Source organism: Canis lupus, chromosome 13 (assembly GCF_011100685.1).
Source record: "Canis lupus familiaris isolate Mischka breed German Shepherd chromosome 13, alternate assembly UU_Cfam_GSD_1.0, whole genome shotgun sequence".
Lineage (NCBI taxonomy): Eukaryota > Metazoa > Chordata > Mammalia > Carnivora > Canidae > Canis > Canis lupus.
This window is the reverse complement of record NC_049234.1, coordinates 59,043,543-59,057,198: the sequence shown is the minus strand read 5'-3', so window position 1 is coordinate 59,057,198 and position 13,656 is coordinate 59,043,543. Positions and strand designations below refer to the sequence as shown.

At 34.3% G+C, this 13,656-nt stretch overlaps 1 protein-coding gene across 2 annotated transcripts in view; it reads left to right on the top strand.

Annotated features, from left to right (window-relative positions):
- Positions 1 to 13,656, top strand: part of UBA6 (ubiquitin like modifier activating enzyme 6) — an 82,256-nt gene that overhangs the window by 12,157 nt on the left and 56,443 nt on the right. For both annotated transcript variants that reach the window (XM_038556197.1, XM_038556198.1), the window contains exons 3-4: positions 11,791 to 11,885; positions 12,728 to 12,756. In XM_038556197.1, coding sequence (XP_038412125.1) covers positions 11,791 to 11,885; positions 12,728 to 12,756 — 124 coding nt within the window. The remainder of the gene's footprint in view (positions 1 to 11,790; positions 11,886 to 12,727; positions 12,757 to 13,656) is intronic.

The following is a 13,656-nucleotide window of genomic DNA, read 5'->3' as shown; positions in this document are numbered from 1 at the left end:
CCAAAAGCAATCTTGTTGCTGCTACTTTGTTTTTAATACATGGATTGTTAAGCCTATAAGTACAGATTCTGTTTCTGGGTATCTTCTTATTTTTCATCTAGTGTTAATAATACATATAACATCTACAGTCTTTTGTATAGTAAGACAACATTGATGCAGGTACTGATGATTCATCTTGTAAACAGGATAATAATTTACAGTATAATACAGCATAGCACTGTAAATGTATTTTCCTTATGATTTTTTAATAGTATTTTCTGTAGCTTACTTCATTGTAAGAATACAGATTGTAATATGTAGAACATACAAAATATGTTAATTGACTGTTTTTGTTATTGGTAAAGCTTCCAGTCAACAGTAGGCTATCATTAGTTAAGTTTTTGTGAGTCAAAAGTTAGACACAGGTTTTTGACTGTGTGGAGGGTTGGTGCCCCTAGCTCCAACATTGTTTAAGGGTCAAGTGCATTTTGAGAGAGCTTTGATAGTTTGTCTCTTTTATAAAATATATTTATATCTTAGTGGTTGAATTTAGTGGCATAAAATTGTTTGTAATTTTCCCTGAATATCCTTTTTAACGTCTGTAGAACCTGAAATGATGTTCCTTCACTTATTTTTATTACTGGTAGTTTTTCTTTTTTCCTGATCATTCTGGCTAGAGGTTTATTGATTTTATTTGAATCCCAAAGAACCAGCTTTTCATTCAGTTGATTTTTCTGTGTTATTTTCCTGTTTTGTATCAGTGATTTCTGTCTTTTGGGGCTTTTTCTTCTGCTTACTTTGATATCAATTTGCTTTTCTTTTTCTAATTTTTTTTATTCCAGTATAATTTACATACAGTGAGTGTTAGATTAGTTTCAGATGTAAGTATAATGATTCAGCACTTTTCATACATTACTCTGCTTATCAGGGTAAGTGTACTCTTTAATCTCTGTCACCTAATTTGACCTATTCCCTCCCCACTCCCTTTCTGGTAACCAACCATCCATTTGTTCTCTATAGTCTATTTCTTTGTCTCTATTTTTCCTTTACTCCTTTGTTTCTTAAATTCTGCATGAGTGAAATCATATGGTATTTGCCTTTCTCTGTCATTCTGCTTATCTTTCCACTCTCTAGTTCCATCCATGTTGTAGGAAATGGTACGATTTCTTTCTTTTTCATGGCTAAATGATACCCCATTTTTTTATGAGTACCACATATTCATTATCCATTCATCTATTGATGGACTGTTGGGCTGCTTCCATGATTTGGCTATTCTAAATAATAGTGCAAGAAACAGAGGTGCATGTATCCCTTTGAATTAGTGTTCTTGTATTTTATGTGTAAATACCAGTAGTGCAATTAGTATTGAAAGATAGTTCTATTTTTAACTTTCTGAGGAACCTCCATACTGTTTTCCATAGTGGTTGCACCAGGTTGCATTCCCACAAACAGTGCATGAGGGTTTCTTTTTCTCCACATCCTCACCAACACTTGTTTCTTGTGTTTTTGATTTTTAGCTATTCTGACAGATGCAAGTTAATATCTCGTTGTAGTTTTGATTTGCATTTCCCTTATGATGCTTAACGTTAAGCATCTTTTCATATGTCTGTTAGCCGTCTGTTGTCTTTAGAAAAAAAGTCTGTTCTTGTCCTCTGTCCATTTTTAAATTGAATTACTTGGGATTTTTTGACTGTTGTATAAGTTACATATATATTTTGGATACTAGCCGTTTATCAGATATGTTATTATCTTGTCCCACTCAGTAGATTTTTAGTTTTATTGATTATTTCCTTCACTGTGCAGAAGCTTCTTATTTTGTTGTAGTTCCAATAGTTTGTATTTGCTTTTATATCCCTTGCCTCAGGAGACATATGTTCCTATGGCCCATGTCAGAGACATTACTGCCTGTGCCCTCTTCTAGGATTTAATGGTTTCAGGTCTCACATTTTGGTCTTCTTTTTCCATTTTGAATTTATTTTTGTGTATAGTCTTAAGAAAGTGGTCCAGTTTCATTATTTTGCATGTTGCTTTCCAGGTTTCCCAACACCATTTGTTGAACAGACTTTTTCCCATTGTATATTCTTTTCTCCTTTGTTGAGGATTTATTAACCATATTATGGTCAATTCATTTCTGGGTTTTCTATTCTGTTCCATTGGTCTCTGTTATTATTTTTGTGCCAGTACCATACAAATTTGATGACTGCAGCTTTTGTAACATTCCTTGAAGTCTGGAATTGTGATACCTCCAGTTTTGTTTTTTGTTTTTCAGGATTACTTTGGCTGTTGGGGGTCTTTGGTGGTTCCATATACATTTTAGGATTGTTTATTGTAGTTCTGTGAAAAATGTGGTTGGTATTTTGATAGCTAATTAAATCTGTAGATTGCTTTGGTAGTGTAGACATTTTAATAATATTTGTTCTTTCAATCCATGAGCATGGAATGTCTTTGCTTAATTTCAGTTTCTTTCATCAGTGTTTTGTACTTGTCAGAGTACAGATGTCTTACTTCTTTGGGTAAGTTTATTCCTAGGTTTTTATTATTCTTGGTGCAGAAAACAATGGGATTGTTTTTCTTAATTTCTCTTGTAGTTGCTTCATTGTTGGTATATAGAAATGCAAGTTGAGATCAATTTTTGAGACCTTTATTCTTTAGTAATATGTCCATTTCATGCTAAAAATATCCCTCTAAACACTGTATATGTATCTAATGGATATGTCTTCATTTGCACTCAGTTCAGAAAACTGTAACTTTTGGGATCCCTGGGTGGCGCAGTGGTTTGGCGCCTGCCTTTGGCCCAGGGCGCGATCCTGGAGACCCGGGATCGAATCCCACGTCCGGCTCCCAGTGCATGGAGCCTGCTTCTCCCTCTGCCTGTGTCTCTGCCTCTCTCTCTCTCTCTCTCTGTGTGACTATCATAAATAAATAAAAATTAAAAAAAAAAAAAAAAAAAAAAGAAAACTGTAACTTTTTAAATTTATTTTTAGAAGTGTATTATCTGTATTCTAAATATTGAGACATTTTTCAGAGATCTATTAATCTCGGTCGCTTTTTTAAAGATTTATTTATTCATTCATTCATAAGAGACGCACAGAGGGAGGCAGAGACATAGGGAGAGAGATAAGCAGGCTCCCCACATAGAGCCTGATGCAGGACTCAATCCCAGGATACCGGGACCATGACCTGTGCCAAAGGCAGACACTCAACCACTGAGCCACCCGGGTGCCCCTCTATGGTTAATCTCTATTTCAATTCCATTGGTATCAGTGGATAAGCTTTGTATAATTTCATATTTTTTTAGTGTTTTGCTACAGAATATGATCCATCTTATCATTGTTCTATGTGCATTTGAAGAGAATGTGTATTCTGTTGTTTGTTAGATTGTCCTGTCAATGTCAATTAAGTCAGATTGATAGTTTTTCAAGTATTCTATATCATAACTGATTTTCTGTCTAGTCTTTATTACCAGTTATTGAGAAAGTAGTGTTGTCTGTCGTTTTTGTTTGACATTTCTCATTTCAGTTCTATCAGTTTTTGCTTTGTGTAGTTTGAGCATCTGTTATTATGCGTAAACTTTTATAACTGTTATATCCTCTTAATGTATTGACTCTTATCATTTTGAAATGGCTGTCTTTATCCTGGTAGTTTTCTTTGTTCAGAAATCTATTTGTCTAATATTAATAGAGCCATTCCAGTTTTCTCCTGATTATTGGTAGCATTATCTATCTTTATATACTCATTTACTCTTATTTGTGTATTTAAATTTGGCCCCTTATAAATAGAATATAGTAGGATTTTTCTTTTTATTCAGTCTACCAATCTTGTCTTTTAAGACACGATTGTCTTTTAAGACATTGGGGTCTTTAGACCATTTACATTTAATGTGAAACATTGATATCCTTTTGCTTTCTCATTGATCTCTTACTGATTTTCCAATTTTTCCTATTTTTTTGAATAGTTGAACATTTATTATTATATTTCATTTCCTTTGTTGGCATAATACTATACTTTTTCCTTGTTTAATGATTATGGCATGTAGCATATATCTTTAATATATTATAGTGTATGGTCAAATAATACTCTATCACTTCCTGTGTGGTATGGGATGTTAAAACAGTATACTTCCATTTCTCTTATCCCAGTATTTGACCTATTGTTTTCTTACATTTTACTTTTACATGTGTTAGACATTTACAGTGCATTATCATTTTGGGCTTAAACAGTCAACTGTCTTTAAAAGAGAATTTATAAATAGCAGAACAGTGTTTTTGTATTTATTCATATATTTGTCATTTCTGGTATTCTCTGTTCCTTGTGTAAGTTAAGATTTCCATCTGGTATCATTTCCCATCTGCCTGAGGATTTAGTGTAACATTATTTATTGTAAAGGTCTGTCAGCAATGAATTCTTTCAGCTTTTGATTGTCTAGAAAAGTCTTTACTTATAAAATTGAGTATAGAATTCCAGATTGACAGTTTTTTCCTTTGAGTGCTTTTAAAATGTTGGGCCCCTGTTTTTGATCTGTAGTGCTTCTTGAGAGAAAGTTAACTGTCATTCTTATCTTTCCTCTGTAAATAATGTGTCCTATTTTCCCTGATTACTTTTAATAGTTTCTCTTCATCCTGGTATAACAAGTATGATATACCTTGGTGTAGTTTCCCTCATATTTTTTATTCTTGGATTTGTTCACATTGTTCTGTGAGTTGATTGATTGTATTCCCAGAAAAATTTTAGCTCTTAGATCTTTAAATATATTTTTATCTCTCTTCCTCTCCGATCTTTTCCAGGAACTCTAATTTCACATATATTAGGCCTAGTGAAGTTGTTCCACAACTCATTTGTGCTCTGGGTTTTTTGAATTTTTATTCAGTCTGTGTTTCATCTTGTAAAATTTCTGCTGTATCTTCAAGCTCACTTCTGCAGAGTTGAATCTGTTGTTAATTCCATCCAATATATTTCTTCATCATAGATAATATGATTTTCATCTCTAGAAGTTTGCTGCTCATGCTTTCTTCTTTCTCCTTGAGCATATATGGATTATATTTATAGTTATTTTTATAATTATTTCAATATATTTTTCTATAAAGTCTATCATCTATGTCATTCCTAAGTCTGTTCTGTTGTCAGTTTTTCTGTTCATTATGAATTGTATTTCTCTACTTCTTTGTGTAGCTGGTTATTTTTTAATGTATGCCAGACATTGTGAATTTTACCTTTTTTGGGTGCTACATTATTTTGAATTCCTTTAAATATTATTGAGCTTTGTTAAGAGATACAGTTAAATTACTTGAAAACAATTTTATTTTTTCAAAGCTTGGTTTTAAGCTTTGCAGGTGAGATTAGAGGAGACTTAAGTCTGAGGCTAATTTTCCCCCACTATTGTTATAATATCCTCTGAGTATTCATTCTATCCAAATTTTCCACTTGGCTGACGAGGAGCACAAACTACTTCTGGCCCTGTTTCAACAACCATCATTGTTTCACCATCCCCTCTCAAGTGGTTCTTTCCCCAGATCGAGGTTGCTTCTTTTTTTTTTTTTTTTTTTTAAGATTTTATTTATTTATTCATGACAGAGAGACACACAGAGAGAGAGAGAGAGAGAGAGAGAGAGGCAGAGACACAGGCAGAGGGAGAAGGAGGCTCCATGCAGGGAGCCCGACGTGGGACTTGATCCTGGATCTCCAGGATCACACCCTGGGCTGAAGGTGGCGCTAAACCGCTGAGCTACCTGGGCTGCCCTCAAGGTTGCTTCTTCATATGCATTTGCTGATCTTATCCAGCTTATATACTCAAGAAAGAAAACCCTCTACAAATCTCTGGTGCTCTCTCTGTGCATCTGCTTTCATGTTTTAGCCTTCTTGAATTCACAGCCCTGTCTTTTCAATTCATGGAGACCACCAGGTTCTGTTTGAGTTCCCCTTCCTGAATTGCAGCCTGGAGACTCTTCAGGCAATAGCTAGGACATTCATAAAGTTCACCTCATTTGTTTTTCTTCTCTGAAATTGCTGTCCTCAGATGCCTGTTCTCAAGTGTCTGAAATCTGTTGTTTATTTATATTGTCCAGTTTTCAGTTGTTTAAGGCAGGTGGAAGATAAATCTGATCCTATAACTTTTCGTGGCCAGAAGTGAAAATATTAATGTATTTATTTTTTGTTTTTAAAGAAGAGTTAGTAAATCTTTAGAAGTTTTTTTTTTTTTTAAAGATTTTATTTATTTATTCATGAGAGACACACAGAGAGAGAGAGAGAGAGAGGGGCAGAGACACAGGCAGAGGGAGAAGCAGGCTCCATGCAGGGAGCCTGATGTGGGTCTGGATCGCAGGTCTGAGCTGAAGGCAGGTGCTAAACTGCTGAGCCACCCAGGGATCCCCTATTATTGTATTTATTATGTATCTCTTATATGCCATTCTTTTTCATGCTTTTATTTTCCTTTTTTTTCTGTTACAGAATACTTTTCCTTTTTTGATTATTTTTTAACTCCTGTTAAGTCTTCAAAATCCAACTTGGATGAAGCTCATTTGTGAAGCTTTCCATGACCTCCGCTGATAGAGATAATTACTCCCTCTTCTTATATCAGATTCCCTTAGTTTCTGATACTTCTGTGTATTCTCCTTAATAAAGAATTATTTGATTATTTATCGTTTTCTCTCAGTAACATGTCCCAGGCATTCTGCTAAGTATTTAATATATTTTGCAGACTTAATATATTAAGTCTTACTTAATTTAATCCTCATAGTACCCATATGAGTTTGTTATTATGGTCCTCACACAGTGCCGGTGTCTGGCTTGAGAGAGAGATTTTAATAAATTTATGAATGCATGATGAAGATAATTGAAATGCATCCAGAAGAAGGTGATTAGAGTGTTGAGGGGGATTCAGAATGATGTCATGCTTGGAATAATTTAAAGAACTGGCTATGTTTAACCTGAAGAAAGAAGACTCTGGAACCTGAATACCATCTTCAAATGTTTGGAGAGCTGACACATCCAAGAGGAATTAGACAAGTTCCCTATGGCCCCAAGGAAGTAAAATTAGGACTAGTAGGTGAAAACTGTAAGGAGATATCATACCTTCATGAAGGGAGAATCTTTAATGAATAGGGCTCTCTAAAAATAGCCTGGGTAATTTATTTCTACTGGATACTTTCACTGATATTTTGAATATCCACTCAGTAGAGTAAGCTGTAATACAACAATGCTGGACTTGAGGTTATACTCTAGGCTCTTTAAATTCCATCTCTACTACTTACTAACAATATGAACGTCGTAAGATTTTTAGCATCGAATTCAGAGTTCCTGACTTTGTCTAGCACAATGTAGGTACTTAATTAGTACCTTTACCCTTGGTGGCCAAACATTGAAAAGGTAGTTAGGAAACTGCTGAGAATCTGTCTGAGACTTTATAATTCTTTGGAAAACTTTGGTTCATATGTCTTTTGTTTTATCCTTTTGTCTGTAAGTTCTTTGTCATTTATAACCAAATTTGTGTCATAGCTATTCCTTATTTACATAAATAATCTTCAAAATAATTCATGAGAACAAGTCTGAGATGAAAACATTTTTTAACATAATTCCTGTGACTCTGAACATAGAAAAAAGTATTTAAGTCCTCTTCTAAGTAGAGTATAAACATGTTGTTTTTGTTCTTATATGCCAGTTCATTTCCTTAATTTGACAAGTTGTTTTTGTGTGTCTGTAACGTGCCAGGACCTGTCAATCACTGAGAATACAATAGTAAATAAAGCAAAGGTTGCCTTAAGGAATCTATAATCTCCTAGGAAAAATAGAGAAATAGTGAAGATATATTGTGATAAATGTTGTAATACATTGTAGGATGTTACGGATGCACATAAAAGATGATCCAGCACTATCTTGAGGAAGTCTAGGGATGTTGGGAGACACATCATGGGGGAAAATAACGTATAAGCCAAAACTGGAGGATGAGTAGAAGTTTTTCAGGCAGATAATATTGAGGAAGAGAAATACTCCAGAAAAATGTCTAATGGCCAAAGACAACATACCACATTTGGAGAAGTGAAAACCTTGAGTATACCTAGAATATGGAGTTTGATAGAGGAGTGACAAAAGATGAGACTAGAGAGAGCCAAGCAGAGACTAGATTATGAACAGCCTTGTGACTTATATTAGAATCTAGACTTTATCATGAGGAAAATAGGAAATCATTGGAGTTTTTAAAGCAGGAGAATGACTTGACCAAATTTGTATTGCAGAAAGATTATTCATGTTAGGAGGAAATTAATAGGGTATATATAAAACTGAAAAGCCAAGAAATAAAAGTATAAACATTATTGAGAAAAAAGGAGTAAATATTCGAAGAAACAACTAAAAAAATTGAGAATGATTGCCTTTGGTGTATAGGAATCTGGGTAGGGAAGAGTTAGGTTAGGGAACTGATTTTTTGTTTGTTTTATTCCTCCAGTAAACCTTATTAGAATGATTTGACTTTCTTAATCTACATGCAGTGTACCATAGTGATTAAGCATATGGATGCTAAGGCCAACTGCCTGACTTGAATCTTATCTCCATTATTTGTAAATTACTTAATTTCTCTGTGCTTAAGTTTTCTTTTCTGTAAAAATGGACTATTAATAGTACTTATAGAATTTTGTAAGATTTAAATTAGTTAATACAAGTAAAACATTAAAACAATGTATAGTGTATAATAAACACTCAGTGTTAGCACTTCTACATGTCAGTACTTTTAAGGTACAATATACAAGAATAGACAAATTTACTATTACGTTGGTGGAGGAGTTTAAATGTTGCTTTTACTAATCAAGAGAAGAAGCAGACAAAAAAATCAAAATGGGTATAGTATTCATCAATATGGTTATTAAAATTAATATAATGCACATATAAAGAATATTGTATCTAACCAACTGTTGAGTACACATTCTATTTAAGAGTACATGGAACATTTGCAAAACTGACTAAAAACATTCTCAAATATTAAAAAATGAAATCATATAGATTGTGATATCTATTCACAATACACGTAGGCTAGAAGTTAACACAAAAGATAACTAGAATATTCCCCCATGAAGTTAGAAGTTTAAAAATACACTTCAGATTAACCCTTAAGTCAAAAAGAATCATAATTAAAACTGGAAAATAATAAAGAAGTACTATGTATCAAAATTTGAGATGCTGTTTAAAATAAGTTCAAGTTTTACATAGTATTTTAGAAAAGAAAACCTGAAAACTAATGAGTTTTTATTTCAGGAAATTAGGAAAAAATCGAAGACACCAGCCAAGGGCTAGCCCTGTAAGCAGGCTAATGACCAGACCTACTATGTTAACTTTTTCCTGTTAAGGATGTGAAACTACAGGGACTTCGTTATACTGCAGGAGGACAGTTATTGGTACACTTCAGAAAAAACAGTTTGGCATTATTTAATAAAGTTATCCCTGTATTTCCTCTCCTAGATATATTATGCTATTATCTATCATCTGTCCATATATCTGTAGAAACTGCTATGTACACATTTGTATTATGATATACAGTATAAGAAACTGTCCATAACTATAGAATAGGGACGCCTGGGTGGCTCAGTGGTTGAGCGTCTGCCTTCAGCTCAGGGTGTGATCCTGGGATCTGGGATCGAGTCCCATGTCAGACTCCCTCCAGAGAGCCTGCTTCTCCCTCTGCCTGTGTCTCTGCCTCTCTTTCTGTGTCTCTCATGAATAAATAAATCTTATAAATACATACATACTATAGAATAGCAGGGTGCCTGATTGGTTCAGTTTGGAAGAGCATACTACTCTCAGGGCTTTGAGTTCAAGCCCCACATTTGGTATAGAGATTACTTAATTAATTTTCTTTAAAAAAGAGATTCATGCTGCAGACCTTTAGAATAGTTAAATTGTGATATGTTATGATAACAGAATAGTACAATACAATAGAATAAGACAACTGAAAATTAGTAAATAGCCATATACATTAATATTAAATAAATCTATAAATATAGCATCATTCAAAAGAGGCATGACACAGAAGATGACATTCAAAATGATCCCATATATGTGTGTATATATATATATATATATATATGTTCCAAAACAGAAATGGCTTATATATATATATATGTGTATATATATATATACACACACACACACACACACACACACACACACACATATGGCTTTATATATAAATAAAGTTCCAAAACAGACAAAACTTAAATATATTGCTTAGGGGAACAGAAATAAGGGTGGCAAGACTATGTAATATACTATATATACCATAGTAGAAGTTCAGCAAATATTTGTTGAATAAATGGATAGTTTTGATCTCTGAAACAGAATTGGTAAGTACTGATTTAAAAAGAGAAGTCTAGGGGATCCCTGGGTGGCTCAGCGGTTTAGCGCCTGCCTTCGTTCCAGGGCGTGATCCTGGAGTCCTGGGATCAGGTTCCACATCAGGCTCCTTGTGTGGGGCCTGCTTCTCCCTCTGTGTCTCTCTGCCTCTCTCTCTGTCTATGTGTCTCTCATGAATAAATAAATAAAATCTTTTAAAAAATAAAAATAAAATAAAAAGAGAAGTCTAGCTTTTATTTTGTGAGAATGAGGAATGAAATAACAGTTTGTGTTTATAAATTGTCTTCTGACTAGGTGAGAAATGACTTTTCAGGCTTTTAAATTGAATATAAATAGCTGAAATATGGAAATAAGTATCTACATACTAAACAAACATGCATTAAATAAATTAAACTAGCATGAACATTGCAAATTCCAAAAGAAATACTTCTAAACCAAGGAGTTCAGTTATTTATATTTAACCCATTTTCAAATGATTCTTGTAAGAATCCATTGAAATGACCATTATCTTCAAAAATTTGGTACAGCATCAACTTTATCACTATTCTTTCAAATAAGCTTTCTGTTGCCTTTATTATTGTATCTGACTTTTTAAAATAGCCAATGTGTGTTTTTTGAAATTCTCATTCCGATGCTATCTTGTGGCTATTCGGATGGATGGCTTAACGGGATCTTTTTTTTTTTTTTTTTTTTTAATTATTTATTTATGATAGTCACAGAGAGAGAGAGAGAGAGAGCGAGGCAGAGACACAGGCAGAGGGAGAAGCAGGCTCCATGCACCGGGAGCCCGACGTGGGATTCGATCCCGGGTCTCCAGGATCGCGCCCTGGGCCAAAGGCAGGTGCCAAACCGCTGCACCACCCAGGGATCCCTTAACGGGATCTTGTACATACTTTAACAGCATTTATATTTAAAGTAATTTTTAGGGGCACCAGGCTGGCTCAGTTGATAAAGCATGTGACTTTTGATCTTGAGGTTGGAAGTTTGAGTTCTACATTGGGCATAAATACTACTTATAAAAAGAAATAAATAAAATAATGTTAGAAAACTGCTGTAAGTCATCTAAACTCCAAGAAGGGAACCATTTTTATTTTTTATTTTTTCTGTCTCAGAAATCCTGTTTATAAAGACTTAAAGGGGAGGTAGGAAACTCAAATGCCTATTATGGCCCCTGAGGTAATAAACTAAGGGAATGGGATGAGAATGTGGCAAGTCTAGAGCACATAGTCTTCCCTATCAAACAGGACAACTCCTACTCAACTCCATTTGCTGCCATGAGAGAAGGTGGTGCCAGATCTAAGGTTTTTTCCAACTATGTACTATATTTGGCAATTAATTTAGAAATGTTAGCCACTGTGCAAGTGATCCAAAACACATCTGTGGCAGGACCTAGTTACTAGACTATTAATTCCCAAGCAACTTTAAGGGATGTGAATTTTTGTGAAATAATTTATTTGTATTGTGTTTTACCTATAGTCGACAGAGGTACGTTCTTGGAGATACAGCAATGCAGAAGATGGCCAAGTCCCATGTTTTCTTAAGTGGTATGGGTGGTCTTGGTTTGGAAATTGGTAAGTAGTATTTTTATTCATGATTTTATATGATACTTTGAGCAACATAAACTAAAGAATTTAATTTATTTTCCCATAAAGGAGATTAGATCCAAAATCTTTTTTTTTTTTTTTTAAGATTTTACTTGAGAGAGTGAGAGAACATGAGCAAGGGGGAAAGGCAGAGTGAGAAGCAGACTTCACACTGAGCAGGGAACATGACCTCAGGCTCAATCCCTGGACCCTGGGATCATGACCTGAGTTAAAGGCAGACACTTAACCAACCGGGCCATCCAGCTGCTCCTTAATAACACTGTTTCATGATACTGTTATGTTCTTCCACAAGGAACCAGCAATGATTCTCTTGCTTTTTTTTTTAATTTTTATTTATGATAGTCACATAGAGAGAGAGAGAGGCAGAGACATAGGCAGAGGGAGAAGCAGGCTCCATGCACTGGGAGCTCGACGTGGGATTCAATCCCGGGTCTCCAGGATCGCACCCTGGGCCAAAGGCAGGCGCCAAACCGCTGCGCCACCCAGGGATCCCTCTCTTGCTTCTTTTTATATAATGTTAATAACCATTAATGATCATTTCTGTATCTTTAATTCATATATGATAGAACACACACACATACATTTATAACATGTCTGAGATAATACACTAAAACTTTAGTGTATTATACCTCAGTGTGGTATGATTATAGAAATTTTTTTTCCTTTTTGTTCATCTGTATTTTCTAAGGAACTTATATTTTTTAGGTAGTAAAAAAGTTAAATTATCCAGTCAGAGATGGGACTAAGCTCCATCAAGACTAATATACATTCCTAATATTAAGCTATCTCTTTTTCTTTTTCCTTCATAGCAAAGAATCTTGTTCTTGCAGGAATTAAGGTAAGTGAGTAAATGTCCTTGGTTAAAATAATTGTTGTGATGTTTATTTTATTTATTTATTTTTTTTGCTCATTAGTGGTAATATTGTTTACACTTTGGCCTACTTCTTGCTGCTTCTTCATTTACTAGCAAAATTGTTTTAGTGCTGTATTTTCCTCTTTTGACAATTTCAAAACTATATGACAATAAAATAGTTTTAACAAAACCCCATGTACCCATCATGCAGCAACAATTACCTGCTCATAGACAATTTTGTTCCATGTTATCTCTTTCCCATTTCCCACTGTTCCCCAACCATCAAATTATTTTGATATAAAACCCAGACATCCACATAGGGGAAGGTAAGGAAAAAAAGATGAAAAATGAGGAGGCGGCAAATAAGATGGCAACCATAACAGACATTGAACTCTAGGAAACAATTCACTTCACATTCCCACTTCAGTTCCTTGTTGACTCTTGGTTGGAGGTCACCAAGGCAGTTTGCTTCATCAGAGTAAGCTAGCAAGAAGACAAGAAAGAGAATGTTCTAGTAAAACAAATCAGTCTTTTGTAACCTAATTTGGATATTCCATTATCTATGCTTATTTGCTAAAAGCAATTCAGTAGTTTATGAATGTAAGGAAAGGGAATTACACAAAGGCCTGAGTAACAGGACTTGGGAATCATTGGGGTTCTCTTACAGCCTAACTCAATCATCAAATATCTAGTTAGAATTCAGATTTTCTAATTTGTTTTGTTCTAATTAGGATTCAAGTCAAGTCCATACACTGAAATTGATTTCTTTTTATCTATAGATTTCCCTTCCCTGATTTTTTCCCATTACAATGTACTTGTAAATAAAACCAGATCATTTATCACATATACCTCTACTCTTGTATTTCCTGTAAACTGGTATTTCTA